At 37.4% G+C, this 26262-nt stretch overlaps 2 protein-coding genes across 2 annotated transcripts; one reads left to right on the forward strand and one right to left on the reverse strand.

The window, feature by feature from the left end:
• The first annotated feature begins 248 nt into the window (after positions 1 to 248).
• On the forward strand, positions 249 to 9504 carry LOC136217219 (protein translocase subunit SECA1, chloroplastic). Its single transcript, XM_066003814.1, has 20 exons — positions 249 to 855; positions 1012 to 1084; positions 1186 to 1392; positions 1760 to 1862; positions 1990 to 2170; positions 3126 to 3344; positions 3529 to 3642; positions 3728 to 3841; positions 4139 to 4306; positions 4460 to 4635; positions 5146 to 5212; positions 5337 to 5483; positions 5604 to 5699; positions 5776 to 5844; positions 6037 to 6138; positions 6263 to 6514; positions 6600 to 6667; positions 8362 to 8479; positions 8736 to 8975; positions 9084 to 9504. Exons 1-20 carry the CDS (start codon positions 445 to 447, stop codon positions 9237 to 9239), a joined length of 3081 nt encoding a protein of 1026 aa, XP_065859886.1. The 5' UTR covers positions 249 to 444; the 3' UTR covers positions 9240 to 9504.
• A 53-nt stretch (positions 9505 to 9557) lies between these two features.
• LOC136217220 (uncharacterized) lies at positions 9558 to 10696 on the reverse strand. The gene is made up of 6 exons (XM_066003815.1): positions 10560 to 10696; positions 10425 to 10472; positions 10294 to 10348; positions 10095 to 10211; positions 9830 to 9997; positions 9558 to 9740 (listed from the first exon to the last, which is right to left on the reverse strand). Exons 1-6 carry the CDS (start codon positions 10619 to 10621, stop codon positions 9651 to 9653), a joined length of 540 nt encoding a protein of 179 aa, XP_065859887.1. The 5' UTR covers positions 10622 to 10696; the 3' UTR covers positions 9558 to 9650.
• Between the last annotated feature and the right edge of the window lie 15566 nt (positions 10697 to 26262).

Below are 26262 nucleotides of genomic sequence, written 5' to 3' on the forward strand. Positions count from 1 at the left end.
GAAAAGCACACAACCTTTTAACAGAATTTCTGCAATTTTCTTCAAGTATGATAGACTTGCTGTTTACTACTTTGGTTTAAACTTAATCGGAATATTGGAAAAAAAAAGAAATCAATGTCCACTGATTTTAAGCCAAATATTGGAAAAAAAAAGAAATCAATGTCCACTGATTTTAAGCCACGTGTCCTGTTTGTCCACCATCATGTAAGAGGGAGTCGAGATTTTCTGCAAAATGACTACTTCCTTACCTTATCCGTTAGTTGTATCTCTCCTCTTTCTTTCTTGAGTCATCTTGGCTGACAAAATAAACCTCCTCTGTTTACTTAACGGGAGGGACCGGCTCAGCTCCTCCTCCTCCGTTTCTTCATCTATAAATCCCCCTCATTGTTATTCACCTTATTCAGCTTCATCTCATCATTTCTTATTCCGATTTTGAATTTCAAAATGGCGGCACACTTATGCGACTCTCGATTACTGAACCGCTTTCCCTCGATTTCTTCCATTCCTTCAAAATCTCTTCTTACCAGTGAAAATTACCGTCATTCTCATCTTGGTTCCTCCTTTTTTGGTGCAAAATCACCCCTATTACTGGGTTCTTCAGCCAAAACAGCCAAAGTCGAGAGTAATAGAAGGCGGAGAATGCTTACGATGTCTTCTTTGGGAGGTTTGCTTGGTGGAATATTTAAAGGGACGGATACTGGGGAGTCAACGAGGCAGCAGTATACTCCGAATGCGAGTATGATCAATAGACTGGAAGCGGAGATGTCTGCATTAACTGATTCCGAATTGAGAGAAAAGACTTCTATATTCAAGGAGCGTGCTCAACGTGGTGAATCCTTGGATTCTCTTTTACCTGTAAGTTCTTTCCTAATCACTGAAGTCTTGCTTATATTGTAAAATTGTAGATGGGAACGGGCGAATTTTGAACATTTGAAATCAAACTGTTTTTATTTAACAGGAATTTACAGTACTACAATTTGCTTATGATAATTACAAGCACATCTAATGCAGGAAGCATTTGCTGTAGTAAGAGAGGCTTCCAAGAGGGTTTTGGGGCTTCGTCCCTTTGATGTGCAGCTTATAGGTAAATTATATGAATGCATTGTTTCTTGTCATTTTCACTTAACACGAGAATGTCATTCCCTCCATTAGTGTGTCTTGACATATGTTCAAATTTGGAATTAGGTGGCATGGTCCTACACAAGGGAGAAATTGCCGAAATGAGGACAGGAGAAGGAAAAACACTTGTTGCTGTCTTGCCTGCTTATTTGAATGCATTGAGTGGGAAAGGAGTTTATGTTGTGACTGTCAATGATTATTTGGCACGAAGAGATTGTGAATGGGTTGGTCAAGTTCCTCGATTCCTTGGTTTGAAGGTTGGCCTAATCCAACGTATGTCACATACTTAATATTAGTTTATATGTTGTTAGATATATATATACATGTGTCTATTGAGCCCTTTTGCACTTGTGCAAGTGTCGGATAACATATCTACATATAAAGTTCATTGATTTTACTATGTATAGTTCGATGCACATTTGAGCTATTTTTTATGCTTCATTTTGTTGTGCTCCTTACTCGCAATTTATTGACAGTGTCGTTTTTTTAATTAAAAAAATCATTTATTGTATTTTTGCTATTCTCTTGTGCATGTGCACCTTCTTTTTCTGGTTGTTTAATTTCCATCCGAGTTCTATTGTGTTTTTTTGGATTGCCATGATAATCTAACTATTGCATTCATTCTTGTTTATATTGACAGAAAACATGACAAGTGAGCAAAGAAGAGAAAATTACTTGTGTGACATCACATATGTCACCAATAGTGAGCTTGGTTTTGATTACTTGAGAGACAATCTTGCCACGGAAAGTAATTTTTTCTTTATGTACTGACTTATTTTAGATCATCTACTGTCATCATTTGAATTCATGTATTGAAGAGCCTGCTGGATATATGGTCTGCCTGGCTGAATTTATTTTCTGGCATATACAGAGTGTTGAGGAGCTCGTCATGAGGGGGTTCAATTACTGTATAATCGATGAAGTTGATTCCATTCTCATTGATGAAGCAAGAACTCCTCTCATCATATCTGGACCTGCAGAGAAACCTAGTGAACGTTACTATAAGGCCGCAAAAATAGCTGTAGCCTTTGAACGAGATATACACTACACTGTAAGAGTGATGCTAATATCTTTTGTTTGCTAAAATCTGGAAATATAAGCTTAAGAACCATGTCGTCTCATAATAATAATAGTTATTATTATTATTATTAATTGCTTACTTATGTTACTATATCTACTATAGATTTCTTGGTGTATGACATGAAATAACTGTAGGCTGAAAACGTAATGCTCGGTAAGATTTACTTCACATATCAATAGCATTGAGCATAAGTTCCTTCCTTTATGAGAGTTGTATCCATACTCTTGTACAGTCACTTCAGCATACCTGAGACATGCCAAGGACCTATAGACATGCTTGTTTAAGGTTTTGTCTTGGTTGTTTTTTGGCTGACAATCTGACATGCACAGGCACAAAAGGGACTCTATTTTCAAAATCCTTAACTGTCCAATCTTTTCAAGCAGTGTAACTCACTAGGTATTTATGGTCTAATTTCGTCTGTTGATATTATGGATTGAAATGAAAGCATCCTGTTAGTAGTCTTTAATATCTCCTAGCATGCAACTCTTTCTTTCCTCTTCCCAAGTTTTCTTATATTGTTCCATATGGGATTCTGTTCATTAGAAAATTCAGAGGTATGTCGTTTTCTTTAGATACTGAAGTGTGCAAACAGTTTAGGCACTTACTAGGATATAATTTAGGAACTAAAAATTCCATAATCCCTTACAAAATGGCAATATAACCAAATAAATTAGGAACGCCATTGAGGAAAAAGAACATTTGTAATCATGAAATATATATTCTGATGAAATGTCTAATTTATTGATCGTTATCTGTTGAACTATACAGTCCATATCCTTTTGCATGACATAAAAGCTTACAAACTAATCTGGATGTTCAAATTTTTGGTGAGCACAAATTGTGGCAATGTAGATCCACCGTAAAGACTATGAAATTTAATGTCATTTTGTTTTTGTTAGTTTACTTATATAGGCTCTATGTGCAGGTGGATGAGAAGCAGAAAACTGTCCTCCTCACGGAACAGGGTTATGAGGATGCTGAAGATATTCTGGATGTGAAAGACTTGTATGATCCCCGGGAACAGTGGGCATCGTATGTGCTTAATGCAATAAAAGCGAAAGAGCTATTTCTTAAAGATGTTAACTATATCATACGTGGCAAGGAGGTGCTAATTGTGGATGAGTTTACTGGACGGGTTATGCAGGTGATTATGATTTCTTAAGTGGTGAACTTATTTATATCGTTGTGGTAACATAATCATTCATCATCTGTTATGCAAGACAACATTTGAGAAACTAGATAAGGATTTTCTTTCTAAGATAAGGAGTCAGCTAGATTTGTTGGGAACTGAAAGCACAATGGTACTCATATTTTATATTTTCGGCCAGGGGAGAAGATGGAGTGATGGACTTCACCAAGCAGTGGAAGCAAAAGAAGGTTTGCCCATTCAGAATGAAACTATAACACTGGCATCAATTAGCTACCAAAACTTCTTTCTTCAGGTTGGAATATTCTGTCTCTCAGCTCATTACATGAAGCAATTCTTGGCAGTAAATGTTTACCGGGTGATGCTTATTATATCTACAGTTCCCAAAACTTTGCGGAATGACTGGCACGGCAGCAACTGAAAGCACAGAATTTGAGAGTATATACAAACTTAAAGTTACAATTGTCCCTACAAACAAGCCAATGATGAGAAAGGTCTGTCGTACTGCAGCCATGTCAATATTTCTAAGATCATGTTGGTTATTTTTTTTATAAGATCTGAAGATCCTATATATGCCGGATAATTTAGCACAACTTAAAATTAGGCTACTAATTTCATCTGCATGGTTGAGACTTACTAATTCTGTGACAGGAGTGATAACTATGTGTTTCCTTTCTGGACTTTGAATACCTATTCAGTTCTTCACTCCCATATGTGGGCTTTACTTGATGCAGAGCTTGTGAATACAGTCACACACGCCAATTTTTCTTACCATCTTAATTCATTCTCAGGATGAATCTGATGTAGTTTTCAAGGCAACCAATGGAAAATGGCGGGCTGTTGTAGTAGAAATTTCCCGAATGCATAAAACTGGTCGACCTGTGCTTGTTGGCACTACAAGTGTTGAGCAGAGTGATGCACTCTCAGAACAGTTGAAGGAAGCTGGTATTCCTCATGAGGTGAGTCTTGTTTTATCTTCAAGAATGGATCTTCAAGAATGGATCTTCAGATGATTGAGTTTTACAAAGAATATTGTGTGCCAAACAAGAAAATGAAAATTATTAAATAAGTGTTCTCTAAGTGAGAAAATAAATAGATCTTTTTTCTTAAAGGTTCTGAATGCAAAACCAGAAAATGTTGAAAGAGAAGCAGAGATTGTAGCACAGAGCGGTCGATCGGGGGCAGTAACAATTGCTACAAATATGGCAGGTCGTGGAACAGATATTATTCTTGGTGGAAATGCAGAATTTATGGCAAGATTAAAGCTACGAGAGATGCTCATGCCAAGGTAGCTATGAACCTCATGATTCTGTTTCCAACTCATGCATTTTCGTGGTTCAACTGCTGAGTTCAGATATTTAATTGTTGATATTCACATTGGAATTTTGATATTACATTTTCTGACTTAATCTTACAATTATAAAAAATACTAGCAGACAAACACTTGACAGAGAATAGGAGTTCATTCAACATACCTATTTTTTGGCTTTGGAGTTCACTGTTTTACTGCCTTCAAAATTTATTCATGTGAAATTATTGGTATGAATAAAAATCACCTGCATGGAGAGGAGAAGCCACATCTACTTGCAGACAGTTTAGGCACTAACTAGAATACAATTTAGAATGGACTAGATATGTATCTTATCCAAATCAAGCTCTATTATTTACATATGCTGAATGGAACTTAGGTTGCCAGAATCTGTATGCGGTTTTCCTTTGTCTATTTATCACCATTAGATTACTTCTCACCATGCCTTGTATGCTTTTGAGTTTCATAATTATTTCCTAAATGTTGTAGAATTGTTAAGCTAGCTGAAGGAGCTTTTGTATCCGTGAAGAAACCTCCTCCAATGAAGTCATGGAAGGTATGGTGTTAATGTTGCTTTACAAAATTGATCATGTTCTTGGGATGTACAGTTGTTCCTGACAGAGGAGTGAAGGCAATATGATTCATTAGTCTGAGACAAATTGTTCGTACTGATGTTTCAGGTCAATGAAAATATGTTTCCATGCAAGCTAACTAGTGAGAATACTAAGGTGGCAGAGGAAGCTGTACAATTGGCTGTAAAAACATGGGGCCAGAGATCTTTGACTGAGCTTGAAGCTGAGGAGCGTTTATCGTATTGCTGCGAAAAGGTATATTTGCTGAAAATTCTTCACATCTCTTATTTTTTCTTATACAGAGTATTTGAATTTATAGTTCAGAAATTCCTATCATCCTCCGTTTTAGCTCACGTGTATCATATTGTTTTACAGGGCCCTGCTCAGGATGAAGTCATTGCTAAGCTGAGGAATGCCTTTCTAGAGATTGTTAAAGAATATAAGGACTACACTGAGGAAGAAAGGAAGGAGGTTTAATTCATCCCATGCATTAATATATTACCTTATTTTAGTATCACTGCAGCTTAATTCAGATGCCCCTTTTCAGGTTGTGTCAGCTGGTGGACTGCATGTAGTGGGGACAGAGAGGCATGAATCGCGTCGAATTGACAATCAGGTTCAGTTTAGCAATACTTTTTTGTGTCATTCTTGAATTTTAAATGTGCGAGAAGTTATTTGATTATGCATGCAACTTACACTGTTGTTTCACATTTTAATTGGAAAAGAATTTTTCTTCAAGTCTGTCCCTTGTACTCTTCCTCTCTATTATTTTCACTTTTTGGATATGCTATTTGTTGTGTATGGACAGCTTCGCGGTCGTAGTGGTCGTCAAGGTGATCCTGGAAGTTCCCGCTTTTTCTTAAGTCTGGAAGATAACATTTTTAGGATTTTTGGTGGGGACAGAATCCAGGTTAGGCCTGTGATTCAGTTGTATAGATTGCAAAAGTTAGATTTGAAATTTTTGTTATAGGTTATCTTTTTTCATTTAGGGTTTGCGGTTATAGCTACTAACATCCTTGAGATTCCACTGATAGGGCTTGATGAGAGCTTTTAGAGTTGAAGACCTACCAATCGAGTCCAAGATGTTGACAAAAGCACTAGATGAAGCTCAGAGGAAAGTGGAGAACTACTTTTTTGATATCCGCAAGCAACTATTTGAGTACGATGAAGTCTTAAATAGCCAACGAGATAGAGTGTATACAGAAAGAAGACGGGCTCTTGTATCGGATAATCTCCAGTCACTCATTATTGAATATGCTGAACTGACAATGGATGATATCTTAGAGGTAACCTGTCCGAGAATTCATTTAGTTACGTTTTTCTTTGTGTGTGTTCCTTAATATATATTTCTCACTGTATATTATCATGCAGGCAAATATTGGTTCAGATGCTCCAAAGGAAACCTGGGATTTCGAAAAGCTCATTGCAAAAGTTCAACAGTAAGTTTCTCCCTTGATTTTATGTTCTTAATGTCAGTTGAAGACCAAAACTTGAATTTTGTTTGGTGGATTAGTGGTCATGTTAGTTTGGGGTAAATTTCATCAATGGTGTACAACCTTTGCCTCATTTCACACTTTGGTGTACAACCTTCATTTTGTCACACTAAAATGTATGACCTTATGGGTGACCTCCCACTATGGTATATAGCAGGTAAAAATGACCGGTCAACACCTGGTCAACACGCCACCTCATCAATTTTCATTCCACTCATTAGTAAAAATGGACCCACCACAATGCAATTACTAAAATAACCCTTTATGGGTTTCTTCCTAAATAAAAAATATACTCTCCTTCCTTCATTTATTTCCTGTAAATATTTTCTCTCTCTAACTCCCCCTCTCTCTCTCACTAGTCGAACATTTAAGACAAGAATAAGAAGTTGGGCATCAAATTCTAACATTACACGAGAATACAACAGAGAGAAATTGTTTGATGCTTATTAATATAAGACATGAGAAATGCAAATCACACTGCTGTAACTCTCACTCTTATTTTCTTTTTAAAATTTCATAATTTGTCAAATTTATTAAGGAAAGTGGTGGATAGTTGTTGGAACCTTTTAATTTCTTTTTATTAAGAAAAATGTGTAATTTACTGCTCCACCTTTGCTTCTACATATTGGTTATCTAGATCTGGATCAACCAACATTTCTACATTTCTTTCACAAGCCCTTTTTCCTAGTCCAGCAACATATCATCATCATTTGCAAGCCGAGCAAGGTCAAAAGCCCACTGTCCAGTAATTAACACTAGAAGCAGTCGATTATTGAGTTCAACAATGAAATCCCTTTCTCCAAACCTATTCCGAGGCCAGCTCATCAATTCCAATTTGGATTCCTGAGTCATGACTAACTTTTACAACAGATCAATCCATTTCAATTGAATAAATAAAAACCCAAATCATAGTAGAAGAACATGAAGAGGAATCGAATCAAAGGGAGAAGAAGATGAAGTGGCAAGACGTGAACCAGTGGATTGAACAGCTATGACGAAAGAATCATATGGCTGAATGTTGGATAAGCTGCAACTGGGAAGGAAGAGCGACTAATGACACTCATGGTGGCTAGAGAAAGAAAATAAATAAAATAGGGAAGTGTTTTTCTTTAATGTTAATAGTGAGACCGATCGAAGAGATTTGGGGACCTAGATGCTTCAATGGAGGAGTTAGAGAGAGAGAGAGAGAGAGGAGTTAGTGAGAGAATGAATTTGCAGAAGAAGAAGGAAAAACGAAAGAAGAGAGAGAAAGGAAAAAATGGAAAGATAGTATTTTTTATTTAGGAAGTGGGGTATTTTTGTAATCAAACTATGTGTGGGTCCCTTTTATAAATGGATGAGATAAAAAAATTATGAGATGACATGTTGACTTTGGGTTGACCGGTCATTTTAACCGGCCATACACCAAAGTGGGAGGCTACCCACAAGGTCATATATTTTAGTGTGACAAAATGAAGGTTGTACACCAAAGTGTGAAATGAGGCAAAGGTTGTACGCCATTGATGAAATTTACCCTGTTAGTTTGTGCATATGATACTGTTACAATGATGCAAAGTGGGAACTATTATTTAGGGTTAAATTTTATCTTGGTTAAATTATTTAGATGGTTATGATCTTGATTTGTGCTTCTGTAATTGTAGATACTGCTACCTGCTGAATGATTTGACCCCTGATTTGCTGAGAAGTAATGGTTCCAGTTATGAGGAGTTGCAGGATTACCTTCGTCTCCGAGGTCGTGATGCATATCTGCAGAAAAGGGTTAGTATTTTTAGTTTCCATAGGATCAAGAGTACTTTCCTGTTTATAATGGAACCCTAGATATCAGTCCATTAAACCTTGTTATTTAATATGAATAAGATATGCCGTCGCCTTGTATTTTAAATCATGCCATTAAGTCTACCGACACTAGAGCATTTTATTTACTTGAAAACAAATCGTTTCTTTACCCAGTTTTGATGTCCTCTGTCGGAGTTCCTCTCTCGTATCATCTTATTTATTTGAAACTGTGTTTTAGGACATTGTTGAAAAAGAAGCACCAGGGTTAATGACAGAAGCTGAGAGATTCTTAATATTGAGCAATATTGATCGCCTGTGGAAGGAACACTTGCAGGCAATAAAGTTTGTGCAGCAAGCTGTAGGTTTGCGTGGATATGCACAACGTGATCCACTTATTGAGTATAAGCTAGAAGGCTATAATCTATTCTTGGAGATGATGGCTCAGATCAGAAGAAATGTTATATATTCAATTTATCAGGTTTGTATTACTTGGACCAAATTCTGGAAATTATGAATCTTTAGTTTTCATTTTTCTGTGGAAATCATGTATTTACTTGTTTCTTGGGTTGCATTTTCTGTATGGCAGTTTAAACCTGTGCTAATAAAGAAGGATGAGAAGCAAAGTCCTAATGAGAAATCAGCCAAACTTGTCACAAATGGGAGAGGTGGTAAGAAGAACGTTGATGCTGTTGGTGCCACAGAATCCACTTCATCAGCTGCTAGCCCTCAGACAACTGCGTAAGGCCTTGTCGATACGAAAAACTTGAAGAGACTGAAAGTAGCACGGTATATAGAAATGATTTTTCTTGTAAAATATAAAGCTAAAGCTTCCTCGTACATAGGTTGTGCTTGAGTAAGAAGAATTGGTTTCTTCAACTGTACCACCATATCGAGGAACCACAATTGGATTTAACTTAGGAACTGTTACATTTAACAAAGGGCTCAACATTGTTCTTTTTTCCATTCCAACCATAACAAAAGCAAAAAGGAAATAAGTTTAAGTTGTCCATCTTTTCATCTGAAAGTACAAATAGATGAACTAATGATTAACTGAAACCAATATGAAAACCAATATTGCCAAGTTGCTGAAATTTTATAGCTTTACATTCCTGAACCCTCATGATTCAATTGATATGCACCTTCCTCTGCTGTTTCACATTTCATCAGTACAATGCAGATGCTCTGTTTCATTGTCACCTCGAAGAATTTCTTCAACGATTTGATTTATGGAATTTCCCTTAGCCTGCATCAAATGAATTGCTACATAATATCAAACAGCTATACTGCATGAATATGATAGTAATAATAATAAAAAAAGAAATGTAAGGTTACTTTAATTCCAACAGCTATTGCTGTTTTGAGACGAACAAGTTCACCAAGGCGTAAGGATCCTCCTTTCTTATCTTTGACAAAGATCACTGGCACTTTCCTCGTCGAAGCCAAGCTTGGCAAATGCTTTGTGAGCCATTTCGGGTTGCTATCATGAGCTATCAATATTGCCTACAGCACATTACTTAGTTGAATCTAAAAGTAACTTATCTACCTGGGAAAAAAAAGAGAAAGCAACTTGAACATAAAAGATTTACTGGCGCCCAACCTGAAGATGAACAGTCGCCGGTTTGCGAAGCTGGGCGGAGGAGCCTCCTTTGTCCGCCGTCGGTAACATACGCTCGAGGGCACGAGTTACTTCATTTACTCCAATGGAAAATTGTTGCTATTGGAAATTACAAACCACAATCAATATAACACATAAAAATCAAGACAACGATTACAAAACCAAATCGTTAATTAACAACCTTGAACCAAAATTTCTCCGGCAATGAATTTTTATCCTTTGCAGATTCAATTCCCCTGTCAAAAAACCAGCATCAATGACCTATAATTCAGAGAAAAGAACCTGAAATCAGTGACGAATTTGTGATGTTACTCATGAATTAGTTTGAGCAAACGAGCAAGACGATCCCCTTCGTAGTAACTACACGATCAAAAGACGATATGTTTAACAAAATTGGATTCCTCCAAGTAGAAATCAAAACCCAAAATCAGCAGAAACAGATTTTACTCTTGCTCTTGAGGACGAGAAGTATCGGTAGAACTTTCAGGAGGTCTTTTTTTGTTTGCCATGGTCGCGCTTCGTTTTTGGAGGATTGGCAGTAGGGTTTTAGTTTTAAAATTGCTTGGCGCTTCAAATTTGGAGGTTTTGCTGAAGGATTTTCCAATTGCATGCCAATTATTCGACAAAATGCTTCAAAGTTCAAATGGGCCAATATTATTCAAAAGCCCAAAAGTCGCAGCCCAGTGTCTTCATATAAAATGGGCCTGAAGTCAGTCTGATCCATATGCGAATTACAAGATCTTTAGGTTCATTTAATTTTTTTATGACATGGTTAATCATAAAATAAATATATTTGAAAAATTATCAAAATTTTTTTAAAAATAACTCAATAGTTTTTTTTTTTAAATGGTTTATAAATTTGCTAGATATTTATAGCTAACTAATTATTTAACAAGTAGAAATTTAATGTAAACTAGTTTTTGACCCGTGCGATGCACGGATTCATCTTAATATATAAATATTAACAAAAATATAATTAATAATTACAATTAATGATATAAAAAAGGAGAAAGTGACACCTCAGCTCCATCGTTACTGTTTTATATTATATATAGATATGCAAAGAAATAGAGAGATTTTATGGACTAATTTAAATTATTTAGAACTTTTAGATATAGATATGCAGAGAATTAGAGAGATTTTAGAGATTAATTTAAATTTTGTAGAACTCTTAGATATAGTACGGATAAAATAATCTTTTTATAAATAAATATAATAATATAACTAAAGTTAATATATTATATTTTTTATTATATTTTTTATTAGTAAAAAAGGAGGAAGTGACACATCAGCTCCATCGTTACTGTTTTATATTATATATAGAATATAGATATGAAGAGAATTGGAGAGATTAATTTAAATTATGCAGAACTTTTAGATATAGATATACAGAAAATTAGAGAGATTTTAGGGATTAATTTAAATTATGTAAAACTTTTAGATATAGATATGCAGAGAATTAGAGAGATTTTAGGGATTAATTTAAATTCTGTAGAACTCTTAGATATAGTACAGATAAAATAATCTTTTTATAAATAAATATAATAATATAACTCAAGTTAATATATTATATTTTATATTATATTTTTTATCAGTAAAAAAGGAGGAAGTGACACCTCAGCTCCATCGTTACTGTTTTATATTATATATAGATATGCAGAGAATTAGAGAGATTTTAGGGAGTAATTTAAATTATGTAGAACTTTTAGATATAGATATGCAGAGAATTGGAGAGATTTTAGGGATTAATTTAAATTATGTAGATCTTTTAGATATAGTACAGATAAAATAATCTTTTTATAAATAAATATAATAATATAATTAAAGTTAATATATTATATTTTTTATTATATTTTTTATCAGTAAAAAAAGAGGAAGTGACAGCTCAGCTCCATCGTTACTGTTTTATATTATATATAGATATGTAGAGAATTAGAGGGATTTTAGGGACTAATTTAAATTATGTAGAACTTTTAGATATAGATATGCAGAGAATTAGAGAGATTTTATGGATTAATTTAAATTCTGTAGAACTCTTAGATATAGTATGGATAAAATAATCTCTTTATAAATAAATATAATAATATAACTAAAGTTAATATATTATAGTTTTTATTATATTTTTTATCAGTAAAAAAAGAGGAAGTGACACCTCAGCTCCATCGTTACTGTTTTATATTATATATAGATTATGAAGGTCTAATATATTGAAATAAAATAGACTCAATCTAGTAAAATTGAAATGAGATAGATATAAAGAAGGGTTTTTAGCAATCAGAAACAGTGATTTAGAAATAGAAATGGTTATTGGAAAAAAATGGTCCCCTGTAGAGTACACATATTTGATAGGGAAAGGATGATGAGATGAGAGCAACGTAGTATTGTAAAAGTACGACTCTTTTTTATGTTTGTTCCCTTCGAATTAAATCTTAATTTAATGCTCATTTTACCTACATTGCGTCAAGGTGGTCCTCCTCTTTACTTTATTTTTTAACATATCCAAAGTTTGTTGGATCTTACATTTTTAATCATGTATTATTATTTTCAGATTGATACATATAATATAATATATGTCTTCTGCATTATTATTTTCCAAGATGAAGCTCATGTTTATGAAGTATATATATCTGTGCACTTATCTTCGTTTATAAGGAAAAGTTGCATAAATTGTGGGATATGTACAACTACAATTCCTTCAATTTAAGATTTGGCGTTACCATTGTTGTTTTATGGAGATTCGATAGCTAAACAAAAAATATGCTATGCTAAGGAGTATTCCATCCAAGTTATGCAAAATTTTATACTAATATTATTATAGTAGATACGTATTTAAACATAGTTGTTACAATTTGATCACAGTATCTTCTAGTTTTAAGTACTTCTAGTTTTAAGTACGGTTAAGAGTTGAGTTTTTTTTTTTTTTATTTGGTATATAAATAGAGAGTTAGTTGAGTTGTAATATATAGAATATATTTTTTTATTGGTTTTTAGTAAAACTGAGAGAGAGATAGAATTAGAGAAGATTCTTGTTAAGAGAAGAAATATGAATTAGGAATAAATCTAGTGTTTCTCAGTTTGATTGAACATTATCAGAGGTCGGAGTATGTTGTTTATAACCGAACCATGATAAATTCTTACATGTTCATTGCTTTTGATTTGTTATCTTGCATGATTGATTATTTTCAATCGTTTTCTTGAGATTCTGGGTATTCTCTGTTCCTAAGAGTTTGAGTTGGAAAATTACAACAATTGGTATCAGAGCTTTTTTCAATCATTAAGATCAATCAAGATGGTGCTCACGCGAGTTGAAGTTGAGCACTTCGATGGAAAAGGCGATTTCTCATTATGGTGAACAATAATGAAGGCAATGTTGTTTCAAATGAAAATCGCAAAGGCTTTACAAGGAGAAAAGGAACTACCAGAGACCTTATCTGCAACAAAAAAAAAAAGCATGTCATTCTTGACATGGCATACAACATGTTGATTCTACATCTTGGAGACAAAGTTATGCGAGAAGTCTCAAAGGAAAAGACAGTTGTTGGTTTCTAGACCAAACTCGAATCGCGGTACATGACGAAATCTCTCACCAACCGGGTCTACCAAAAAGGAAAGCTTTTCTCCTTCAAGATCCAAGAAGACAAGTCGATATCTGAATGCCTCGATGAATTCAATAGGATTATCATCGACTTAGCAAATCTAGAAATTACAATGGAAGATGAAGATCAAGTCGTAATGATCTTGAAGGCTCTTCTGAAATCATATTCTAATTTTGTTGAAGCTCTCAAGTATAGGAGAGACACTCTCACCCTCGAAGATGTTTAGGTGGCTCTCAAGAATAGAAAATTGGAATCAAATACTGATAAGAAGCCTGCTGCTGAAGGCCTAAATATCCAGGGCAAGAAATCCAAGAAGCATTGGAAATCAAGATACAAGAATAAAGACATGTCCAAATCTAAATCTAATAGTGATAACGATTTTCCTTTTAAGTGTTATCATTGTCACAAGGAAGGATACATGAAGAAAGATTTCCCTGATAGAGACACAATTCATCGAGCCAGGAACTTAAGGAAAAGTAACCATTACAGAGGAGGGATATGCCAGTGTTGAGGCACTAATAGTCTCTCAAGAAGACTCAATAGAGGTCTGGGTTTTAGATAGTGGTTGCACATACCACATGTCTCCAAATAAGGATTGGTTTGAAGACTTACATTTGGAAGATGGGGGATCAGTCCTTATAGGAAAAAACAAGGCCCTGCAAGGTCAAAGGAATAGGTAACATTCGTATCAAAATGTATAATGGAATCACCAATACTCTCACTAACGTAAGATATGTTGGTCCCGTGTAACGTGATAGGATTAGTTCCAGGGGGGGTTAGGAACTAATATAACTTTTTCGCTTAATAATGCTGACTTAATTGAATGTGTGATAATTTAACTTAGTTTCAGGTCAGCAAGGCTGAGTGTGATGTGAGACAGCTTTAATCAGATACTGACTAGAGCTGTTTCAGTTGTGAGTTGGGAAGTAACACTGAAGTCAGTTTCCAACTCAGCACTCAGATTACTCAGCTTCAGCTTGTACAAATTATTTACTGAGTAATTTTAAGCAAGCAACACATACATACATATATATATATATAAATAGGAAGGGTTAGAAGTTACTCAGCAGACTTATCCTGGTTCGGCCTCTCTGCCTACGTCTAGTCCCCGGAATCCCTCCGAGCTTTTTCAATCCTCTACTGAGCTCTTTAAAGGTAGAGCGCAAACCTTTTACAATAGCAACTGAGTATGCAAGTGTACCATCCTCTATTCGTCTACTCAATCCTATCTACCACTGAATACTATAATCGAGTACTCAGCTTCTCTCTACCACTGAGTACTATAACCGAGTACTCAGCTTTTCTAACCTTTTACAAATGATACAAGAATTTGTTCTCACTAAATGAAGAACACTTTAGATGAATAAAATCACTCTAGACTTTTACACAATGATTGGAGTTTGGTGTAAGAGCTTGCTTTTTTTCTTTTCAGACAGCTTCTATTTTGGATTTTCACTTCGTGAAGATTTTCTTTTTCTGTCTATATGTAGTTGTATGTATGTGTGTGTGATCCAAGTGATGATTTAGCCTTTCTATAGAAATCTTGTGGCTTCAATGATTTGAATTCCGACATAGCCATTGTGAGAAAAACGGTCTTCTTCGTCATCACGTGGTCAGCTTCCAGAGCTGCAGGCCAATCCTGTCTTCTGATTTTGGACAGGTGCCAGGTTTGTCTTCTTATGCCAGATTTATCTTCTTACGCCAGGTTTGTCTTCTAGCAAAATTCAGATGGTCCATGCGTCTCGAAAGGGTCCTTAAACCAGATTTTCGAGGCTTCTGATTTGTTTCAGAAATTTGTCAGACCTTGTCTTCCAAGTTGACGGATCCTTGACGCTGACTTGATTATTACTCAGCTTGACTCAGCGGCTTCGAATTCAAGCTTTTCTGAAGAAGACATTTCCTTCGCAAAGCTGAGTTGCATTCCACTCAGCTTCTGCTGTGTGACTTGCCTATGCTGACTTTGTTCTGTCTTTCTTTTAATAGACTCTCAATTCCTATTCTCGTTAGTTAACTTACTCAACATTGAACAAACACATTAGTACAATTAAATCAAAGCACTTTAAATTTAATTGTTTAATCATGGGATTAACTTAAATAATTTTGTCAAATCAAAATCATGTGGAAAAGTGTTTCAACAAACTCCCCCATTTTGATGTTGGCAAAAGTATTTAGTGAGGAACTCAGTGTTGAGCTCACCATGATAGTTGACCTTTTCTATTCTTCTGAAATTACTCCCCCGTAAGGGTTGGATCTACTGACTTAGTTCAACTCTAAACCTTCTAAGATCTAATTGAGTGAAATTAAGGCTTGAATCTACTGACTTAGTTCAATTCTAAACCTTCTACGATTTAATCAAAGTGAGTCTAAGGTCAGCTTCAGAAGAAGGTCAATACTTGGAACAATTTGTTATTACTTAGTTTGGATACTTAGTTACATTCAGGTATCAGAGTTGAGGTATACTGAGTATATTTTACTTGTTTAATTTTTGGGTTCACAAGTTTTAATTTGTTTGTTGTTCAATGAGTAGTCATATGAGAAATGTCAGCACATAAACACAGCATATAAGCATTACATATATAAAGACAGTTTGTAGAATAAATGCTTGTATATAGATATACTCAGTTCAACAAGGAAACAAGCCATATAAAAAACACAAGTTACAAGCTAAGACTATTGCTAGTTCTATTTCTTGATGTTGGCTTGAACTTGGTTAGACTTGGGTTTGGTTTGGCTTGGCTTGGCTGTTCTTTGTTGCTGAGTTTGGTTGCCCGGGACAGCAGAAGTTTTTCCAGGAGGCTCTGCTGAGTTCCGTCAGCTGGCTGTTTATCTTTCTCCCCCGTTTTGCCAACATCACCAGGCTGAAGGGGAGGAGCATAGAATTGCCCCTGTTGAATAGCACAAGTCAGTAAGGTGGAATACTATTGCATTTGACTCGTACTCTCTTTAAGACCGGTAAAGACCTGCATGCCATCTGCCATACTGGATGAGGGGATTTTAATGTGAGCGCTGAGCATACTGAGTAAAAACTCAAGTGATTTCCCAATCCAAGTAATGGAGTCGGTCATCCGTGCATAGGATTGATAGTACATCCTGAGCATCGAAGAGTCGTACGAATGACGCTGAGCATTGATGTGCCGAACATGCGCAAGTGTTGATCGGGTGCAGTGTAGAATGTCATTGGTCTTTACTTGGTCAGTGTCCATTTCTTCTTTGCTCAAGTTGAGTAGGCGGATAGCCTCACCAATTTGTTCTATGGAGCATTGAGAAGTGGAGGAGATAAGTTCACGAGCTCCGGTTAGCTCAGCGGTCAGTTGGGTGAAATGCTGAGTGACTTCAGCAGAAGTTGTGGATGATGAGTTCACAACTGATAGGGCATTGATTTTCTCTTCGATGGAGTCCATGTGATTTACCATCATTAGCTGAAGTTCCGCCAGCTTGACCATAAATTCCTGCTTGGGCTACTGAGAGACCAAGGAGGTCATAACACTCATCAGCTCCTTAAGGCCCTTGAGTTCGGTCAAAAGTTGTGTGATGGAGGACAGTTGAGTTGGCTCAGCAGGAGTGGACCCGGCAGCGTCGGTGTGAGATTGATCTATTGCTTGGAGAAGCATATGGGCTGAGTTGATGATTCGCCGGCCTGACTCAGAGGCATTGAGAAAATTGTGGGAATCATCTTCAGAATGGATCTGTGTAGTCTCAGGGGCCGTTTTCTGGTTAGCAGCAGGTGGTGGAGTACTTTGGTGCTACCCAGAAGTAGAGGTGCCAGCTTGATCAGGTGCTGCACTTTTATTATTAAGGCCAGCAGCAGGGGCTGACTGGCTTATTAACTGCTCAGTAGAAGATGGAAGTGTTTGCTCAGCAGTGTTAGGTACTGATGCGCCTTCACCTAAGTTGGGATGAAGACTCACTAAGGGATAAGTGTACCCCGTCGTTATCAAGTAATAAATTTCTGGTTAAGTCCAGGTTATCGTCCACAGGATTTATTTCTGCAAGTATCGAGCTACTTGGTTTCAGGAGTTATCTAGGTTTAGGGGGTTTTGAGTTTGTTTGATTAAGTTAATCTACTCCTAGGTTGAATTATACTAATCCTAACTAAGTTATCTGATTCTAACTAAGTTATTCTATGCCTAATTAAGCTACTCTACCCCTAATTAAGTTAAACTACTCCTAATTGATCTTTCACTAGATGCAATTACCCGAAGGAACATGGTATGAACGATAATAATGAAGATAGATTGTTAGGTCTATTGAGTAAAAACCTAATCTGAGTCACTTGTATTCAAGGCGATTAACCCTACTTACCCTCTTGAGGTTCCTAGCGCGTGATTCCCTAAGGCCGAAACTAGGTCTAAGGCTCAGTAAATTGGCGCTTAATCAACTAAGAGGTTGTCAATCTCCTAGGCTCTGACTAGGTCAGATTCAGCTCGCAATATGTGCCTACTAGATTTTGGGGCTTTTGAATGAGTTAAACCAATTGAATAAAGTGTAAGACAGAGATTAGACAAATAATCATAGAACAAAATAAGAGCTAAATTATTATTAAAGGCGAAGAACAATGTCACAAGATACAATAAGCTAGGTTCGGCAACTGTATCAAAGAGTACAAACAAGGAAAGATAAAAGGAGATACAAAAATCCCTTTCAGGGAACCTGTTTACTCTGCAGCCGGCGACCTAATCTTAAGGACGAACCTTGATAATTCCTCGAGAAAAGCTTTGAAGGAGCTTCAATGGTGGTTTGAAGGATATGGAGGAGATGGAGAGGAATTACAAGGGGAAAGCTAAAGTAATTTACAAATAAATGAAAGATGCCTAATTACATTGGAAAAATCCTATTTATAGGCGTGGCTCGGGCCCTTTTGATGACCTAATTCGTGTCCTTAAGCAGGTAGGAAGTCGTGGGGTCCATCGTGGCGTCGTGGGGGCGGAATTGGTCTTTTTGACCAATTCCCGCAGGTCTGCTCGCCGAGCAGGGCGAGCTGCTCGACGAGCAGGCCTCTGGGGGCCTGCTCGGCGAGCAGGCACAGTGCCTGGGCAGTGCCTGGGCGGTGCTTGGGCAGTGCCTGGGCAGTGTCTGGGCAGCTCGCCGAGCAGCGCCCGGGCTGCTAGCCGATCAGCGCCTAGGCTGCTCACCGATGCTCAATTCACCGAGCGACTGCCGGGGGTCCCCGAGACACGATTTTTGCCTGAAATTGATCATGTTTTAACCTGCACATGCACATAAACTCCAAACAACATTAGTCCAAAGGCTAAATTGACCCGCCAATCGCTTATTTTGAGCAAACGCTTCGTTTGGTGCGACTTTTGACGGATCAAGTAGCTTCAAAAGATAACGGAATTATAATATGCATGCCATTTTGGCCGTATTTGCCTAAATTGATCATAAAACGAGCCTGAACAACGAAAAGTAAATAAAACATTTCCAATTTCTAACTAACTCACACAAAAGCATTTAAATGCGAGAATTGCTCGCTTATTAACTAAATAACGCTAAAAACCATTCTAAAACCGTACCCAAAGATAGGGGTTTTTGACCCCTATCAAACCTCCTCGCACTTAAAACTTTACTTGTCCCCAAGTAAACTAAAAAACTAAACCCGCAATCACAAGCAAGCTAGAAAACCTCCCGGTTTGACTAGGTGCTTGACACAATTTCGAGCATCTGTAATTACATGCATTCGGAAATACAAAGTAGAGACACGATATCCAAAAGCCGCATTTCAATTATCATAGGTCATATGTTTTAAGAAAAAGGACACATGTTCAATTAAACGAGCTTGAGGGGATCGCTAAGTAAAACACCTCACCATAGGTAGTTCACTCATTTCACACAATTTTCGGTGGCTAAAGTGTTTACTCTCGGCTTATGTTCTTGCTTAGGATTACGTTGATTTTGCACGTTCATCCGAGTTCCTCTACTATGCTATACGACTCCGATGATATCAAAAACAGCCTCGAATTGGGGTTGTAATGTGGTTAGAGGGTTAAAGGTACAACAAAGGTTAATAGTTCTAGCGCTAGAAAAACAAAGTTCAAATGGCTTTGGCAAATATGAAGTGACTGAACTTTTTATTCATTCATTACTCTCTTGTTAGGATGTTTTCTTGAGACGTTTTGATTTTAAGAACTGGGGAATGAAGTTCTTCCCTTTTTGTTCGTCTCTCTTCTTTTCTTTTCTTTTTCTGTTTTTCTCTTTTCCTTTTTTTTTCTTTTTTTTTTGGATAGTGATGCTCATTCACTTCTTAGCCTTTTGGCTTGCTACTATGATGCCATAAACAAAGACAAAGCGCTAGAATTGACAAAGGCTCGATGTGAGCTTTGCAAAAACTTTGGGTTAAGTAGCAAACCAAGTGATGGTTTGCAAAAATTGGGTTAGAATGAAAGAAAAATCTATAAACTACAAAAATATAGGCTCAAAGGGGCTTCCTAGAGTGGATGAAAAAGAGAAAATAAGGTAAAGAAAAGGGTTAATTCTAATGAGGCTGATTCATCGTTTATCATCTCAAATCATTGCATGTAGGTTCAACACAGTATTAGGTGCAAAATCTGTAATCTTTCCACAAGTCAAAGCATTCACACAAAAATGTCAAGAAAAAGAGCTTTTTGATGTTCGCTCTTGGGCTCAAATTCAACTCACAATTCTTTGGGTTTCAATTTTGTGTTTACTAGTTCTCCCCAAACTCAAGTTTAACATCACATGCCTTCAATTCTTAAGTTATCTACCTAAGTAATGATTTTAGCATTTCTTCAAAAGTAGGGTCTAAATGCAAACTTTAACTCATGCTTTTACAGATACAAGGATTGTGTCCTACACCTAAACTAGTTGTCATGCAATCTTAGATTCGATTCTCAGCGCTCAAGGACAAATAACGAAGTTTAGATTCGAAGGAGGTTCACGGTTTTAGGTCCTAAGCATGCAAAACATAAATAAAACCCGAAAACGCAAAACTAAATTACACACGACGCAACAAAAATTTAAAAATTATACAATTTTTGTAAGTTTGTCTACCCCTCCTCCTCACACTAAAAATATGCAATAAGTTCCAACATTGCATCACAAACCATAAAGTACAAGTGCAAAAAGTTAGGGTGGAGAAGACAACTTACTAATTTTATCGCAATCGCAAAAAATTTGGTGATTTGCGGTGCCAAATTTTATTATTATTATTATTATTATTATTATTATTTATTTATTTATTTCAGCTCCGTTCGGGAAAAAATTCCGAACCGTTGCTTATCTCGGCCGAGCGGCGGGCTGGGCGGCAGTGTCCAGCAGCGGGCTGGGCATGCGCCCAGCGGCGGGCTGGGCGTCAGCGCCCAGCTCGCCGAGCTGGGAGGCAGTGCCCAGCTCGGCGAGCTGGGCCTCCTGGGGCCAAATATTTTTTTTAATTTTATTTTAATCCTGAACATTTAAAAAAAATAAAAAAATAAATAAAATAAAATAAAATAAAAGAAAACTAAACAACTAAAAAAAATATTTATTTATTTATTTATTTATTTATTATTTATTTTATTTATATATATTTTTTTTATACGAACACTTTAAAAAAAACGTAAAAGAAAACTAAAAAGACTAAACTAAAAGATCAATGTATAATCTAAATAAAATAAACCTGAAAAGTTTTATTAAAACTTGGGTTGCCTCCCAAGAAGCGTTACGTTATAGTCGATGAGCTCGACATAGAATTCCCGCCTAGGTGTATGCTTCTACTCGCGTTAGGAACTCGAACTCCTTAACAAATAACCCGTACCTACAAAACGGATTAAGAGCCTCAAATAAGTTTAATGAAAGTAGGAGGCCGAATTTAAACATATTATGAAAAAGTTTGGTTTGCTCCCTTTTGGATTCTCTTGGTAGGTCGAAGAGAATGAAAACTTCTGAACAAGGAGTAAATCCAAACTTTTCGAACTTTTGAGGAAAAGGTAGTTGATATACACAAGCTTCGATTTGATCATTTATTTCTATCACATGATTTAGAATTTCAAATTTTGAACCGGGGTTGGTTACCGCTTCCGGTTCTTCACTTACCTTGAGTGATGCATGTGACAATGGACTTGGTTCTACCTTTTCGTCATTCCTCAAAGAGATGGCTTGAGCTGATTCCCTTTGTGGGATTTCTATGTTTTCCTTTATGCTTGGGAGGGCATCTCGGGAGTGCTCTTGCATCTCATGGTTTATTTGAGCCAATTGGTTGCTCAAGTCCTTGCAAACCTCCTCATTGATTGTAAGTCGGGCTGATATTCCTTTCAAAAGGGACAGCACCTCATCTCGTGAGCTAGAGGGTTGTGGAGGAACTTGGCTTGCTTGTTCGTAAGGGAACATTCCCAATTCGCTTTCCCTGTGCTCATTAACAAACCTATTTGGAGGCCTCAACATATTAGGGTTCCCGTAGGACAGATTTGAGTGTTGAGGTCTCCTCCAATCACTACCATAAAAGCTGTAAGAATTGGGGTTAGAATTATACCTTTGGTGATTACCCACAAAACTTACACTTTCATTGGTGTTGAGGCTCAGTTTCGCCATCAAGATATCCATTTTCTCATTTAAGTCGGCCATGAAGGGATTGGGAGCCTCATTCTCCAGGGCATGAATGTATTGTCTTGATGGGATAGTAAACTTTTGAGCTTGCCACTCGACTTTTTCTTGCCAATTCATTGATCATAGAATGCTGAGAAAAAGTGAAGTTCTAGCACAAAAGTTGATAAGTAACAGTATACAGATATGAACAAGTATAGAAAAGTATAAAGAAATTATATATCAACAAGTATAGAGAATAAGTATAAAGAATTATGTATAAACAAGTATAAACGATATAAACAAGGATATTTACAAAAAGAATCGTATATAAACAAGTGTATGTATAAGGAAGTATATGTATAAACATGTATAAATATGAACCAGTATAAATATAAACAAGTATTAACGGTTATAAACAAGTATAGATAAACAAGTATAGATGATATTCACAGAGATATTCACAAAGGAATGCCTAAACTAACAAATCGACCTTTGGTTCGATATTGCAGAAGAAATAAATCCCCGGCAACGGCGCCAAAAACTTGATGCGCCTTCACCTAAGTTGGGATGAAGACTCACTAAGGGATAAGTGTACCCCGTCGTTATCAAGTAATAAATTTCTGGTTAAGTCCAGGTTATCGTCCACAGGATTTATTTCTGCAAGTATCGAGCTACTTGGTTTCAGGAGTTATCTAGGCTTAGGGGGTTTTGAGTTTGTTTGATTAAGTTAATCTACTCCTAGGTTGAATTATACTAATCCTAACTAAGTTATCTGATTCTAACTAAGTTATTCTATGCCTAATTAAGCTACTCTACCCCTAATTAAGTTAAACTACTCCTAATTGATCTTTCACTAGATGCAATTACCCGAAGGAACATGGTATGAACGATAATAATGAAGATAGATTGTTAGGTCTATTGAGTAAAAACCTAATCTGAGTCACTTGTATTCAAGGCGATTAACCCTACTTACCCTCTTGAGGTTCCTAGCGCGTGATTCCCTAAGGCCGAAACTAGGTCTAAGGCTCAGTAAATTGGCGCTTAATCAACTAAGAGGTTGTCAATCTCCTAGGCTCTGACTAGGTCAGATTCAGCTCGCAATATGTGCCTACTAGATTTTGGGGCTTTTGAATGAGTTAAACCAATTGAATAAAGCGTAAGATAGAGATTAGACAAATAATCATAGAATAAAATAAGAGCTAAATTATTATTAAAGGCGAAGAACAATGTCACAAGATACAATAAGCTAGGTTCGGCAACTGTATCAAAGAGTACAAACAAGGAAAGATAAAAGGAGATACAAAAATCCCTTTCAGGGAACCTGTTTACTCTGCAGCCGGCGACCTAATCTTAAGGACGAACCTTGATAATTCCTCGAGAAAAGCTTTGAAGGAGCTTCAATGGAGGTTTGAAGGATATGGAGGAGATGGAGAGGAATTACAAGGGGAAAGCTAAAGTAATTTACAAATAAATGAAAGATGCCTAATTACATTGGAAAAATCCTATTTATAGGCGTGGCTCGGGCCCTTTTGATGACCTAATTCGTGTCCTTATGCAGGTAGGAAGTCGTGGGGTCCATCGTGGCGTCGTGGGGGCGGAATTGGTCTTTTTGACCAATTCCCGCAGGTCTGCTCGCCGAGCAGGGCGAGCTGCTCGACGAGCAGGCCTCTGGGGGCCTGCTCGGCGAGCAGGCATAGTGCCTGGGCGGTGCCTGGGCAGCTCGCCGAGCAGCGCTCGGGCTGCACGCCTGGGCTGCTCACCGATGCTCAATTCGCCGAGCGACTGCCGGGGGTCCCCGAGACACGATTTTTGCCTGAAATTGATCATGTTTTAACCTGCACACGCACATAAACTCCAAACAACATTAGTCCAAAGGCTAAATTGACCCGCCAATCGCTTATTTTGAGCAAACGCTTCATTTGGTGCGACTTTTGACGGATCAAGTAGCTTCAAAAGATAACGGAATTATAATATGCATGCCATTTTGGCCGTATTTGCCTAAATTGATCATAAAACAAGCCTGAACAACGAAAAGTAAATAAAACATTTCCAATTTCTAACTAACTAACACAAAAGCATTTAAATGCGAGAATTGCTCGCTTATTAACTAAATAACGCTAAAAACCATTCTAAAACCGTACCCAAAGATAGGGGTTTTTGACCCCTATCAGGTACCTGCTCAGGGTCAGTCTGAAGTTGAGTTGAAACTTGAGGTTGGGGCAACTCAGAACTGTCTTTAGCAGGAGGAGTTTCCTTTGCTAACTCATTCTGTTGAGCAGCAGGAACTTCGAGCACTTGCTCAGTGGAAGGTGGAGCAGAGGTGTCGGCAGAAGCTTGGCCCGTAGTGACTTTGGGGTCGGCTTGTTCCTCAGCTTGAGAAATAGAGGCTTGCTTTTTCTTCACTTGACTAGGAGTGGGTTCAGTAATGTCGGTGAAGAATTAGAATTGGAGCCCAGTCAAGTCAGTGATGGGGTCCCTTAGCGGAGATTCATCCAAGATGTCAATGAGTGTAGGCTTATGTGCCTTCCATTTGAACCGCTTTTCCTCACTGTCTTTGTGATCTTTGGTTTGAGGGGAAGGGTCAGCAGCAATAGACTCTGGTGACTCAGAAGAGGAGTTGAGTCCAAACTCAGCATAAAGGTTCTCCATAACCTTGTCCTTCACTAGAGGCTCAGCTCCTTGCTTATCAGCTTGCTCAGTAGCAGCTGTGGTACTTTTCTCAGCAGCATGCATCTGATCAGCTTCAGGCTGTTCATCAGTGCAACCTTGTTCTTCCTCTTGATCACAAGGTGTCTTTTCTAGGTCGATCTCCTGAGCTCGCAGGAAGATAGAATCCTTGGTGATGACAAAGTCAAGGGGGGCAGTTTCCAATGGTGTCATCCTAGAGATCTTCTTCCTCTTTAGGGGTTGCTCAAGAGTCTCCTCACTTTCTTCCTCAGCGTCAGCTCTTTTCTTCTATCTTTCAGCTGACTCTGGTTTCTTTTGCACTGACTCAGCATGTGCATCTTTCTTCTCACCAACCACCACCCTGATCTTCTTTACAGTCTTGTTAATATCTTTGGCTAGTGGGGTTGAGGATGGGTCAGCTTTCCTCTTTCTGGTTCGCTTAGCAGGTGCTTCTTCGACCATTGCTTTCTTTCCTTTCTTAGATAGCTCAGCAGGTGCTTCTTCAACCATAGCATGCTTAGCAGGTGCTTCTTCAACCATGGTTTCCTTACCTTTCTTAGGTTTGATAGGAAGGCTGTGAGCTAAGCCGAACAGGATTGCTGAGGTGATCTCAGTGCCCTCTACATCAATTTCCCCCTTTAAGCTGACCTGGTGATCCTGAAGTATTTTGATGATGAGAGAGCCCATCCTGAGGATCCCGGTGCTGCGTTGAAAAGCCCCAATGAGAAAGACGGGCATGTTGAGCGGCTTGTAGTTCAGTATGTGCCAGATGAAGCACTGCTCGAAGTTTGAGGCTGATGAAGTGGCGTTGACCTTGGGGAAGAGATAATTGGTCAGGATATAGTGTGCTTGTCTTTGAGGCTAAGCCAAGTTGGTACTGGAGATTTCACCTTTGTGATTTTTAGGTTTACAGAACTCGGCTTTGTACTCAACCCGTTTGTAATCATTTGTGCATCGCAGTTCTGCACCTTCTGCTTTAAGTTTTAGCAGGATAGCAAGGTAAGAGGGGGTGATGGTGATCTCCTTATTCTTAACCTTAGTGACCAGATAGTCATCGTCATCGTCAGCAACTTTTAGGTTCTCATAGAATTCCTTTACCAGTTGTGGGTAAGTTGTTCCAGGGAGAGAGAAGAGGGTGGTCCACCCATTCTTTGAAATCCAATCGCAGAAGGGTTTTTCTTCTTCGATGAAGCTCTTGGAAAACCATTGAGAATGATAGACGTTTAGGCTTTTGATGCTGCTGAAAACTGGGAAGAACTTCCTTTCCCTGGGTTTCTTGTTTTTCTTCTCCTTCTTCTTTTTCTTTGAAGGAGTTGTTTGGTCAGTTTGGGGGTTCTCACTGAGGATGCTGACCTCGTCCATAGGTTGGT

Source organism: Euphorbia lathyris, chromosome 2 (assembly GCF_963576675.1).
Source record: "Euphorbia lathyris chromosome 2, ddEupLath1.1, whole genome shotgun sequence".
NCBI classification, from domain to species: Eukaryota; Viridiplantae; Streptophyta; class Magnoliopsida; order Malpighiales; family Euphorbiaceae; genus Euphorbia; species Euphorbia lathyris.

What these genes read in the sequence shown, in the direction of transcription:
- LOC136217219 (XM_066003814.1), top strand. Translation starts at nt 445, where the DNA reads ATGGCGGCACACTTATGCGACTCTCGATTACTGAACCGCTTTCCCTCG. An exon ending in CTCATTGCAAAAGTTCAACA is followed by an intron (nt 6,668 to 8,361) that starts GTAAGTTTCTCC and finishes CTGTAATTGTAG; the next exon opens with ATACTGCTACCTGCTGAATG. An exon ending in ATGCATATCTGCAGAAAAGG is followed by an intron (nt 8,480 to 8,735) that starts GTTAGTATTTTT and finishes ACTGTGTTTTAG; the next exon opens with GACATTGTTGAAAAAGAAGC.
- LOC136217220 (XM_066003815.1), bottom strand. Translation starts at nt 10,621, where the DNA reads ATGGCAAACAAAAAAAGACCTCCTGAAAGTTCTACCGATACTTCTCGT. An exon ending in CGGAGAAATTTTGGTTCAAG is followed by an intron (nt 10,212 to 10,293) that starts GTTGTTAATTAA and finishes AATTTCCAATAG; the next exon opens with CAACAATTTTCCATTGGAGT. An exon ending in CAATAGCTGTTGGAATTAAA is followed by an intron (nt 9,741 to 9,829) that starts GTAACCTTACAT and finishes CATTTGATGCAG; the next exon opens with GCTAAGGGAAATTCCATAAA.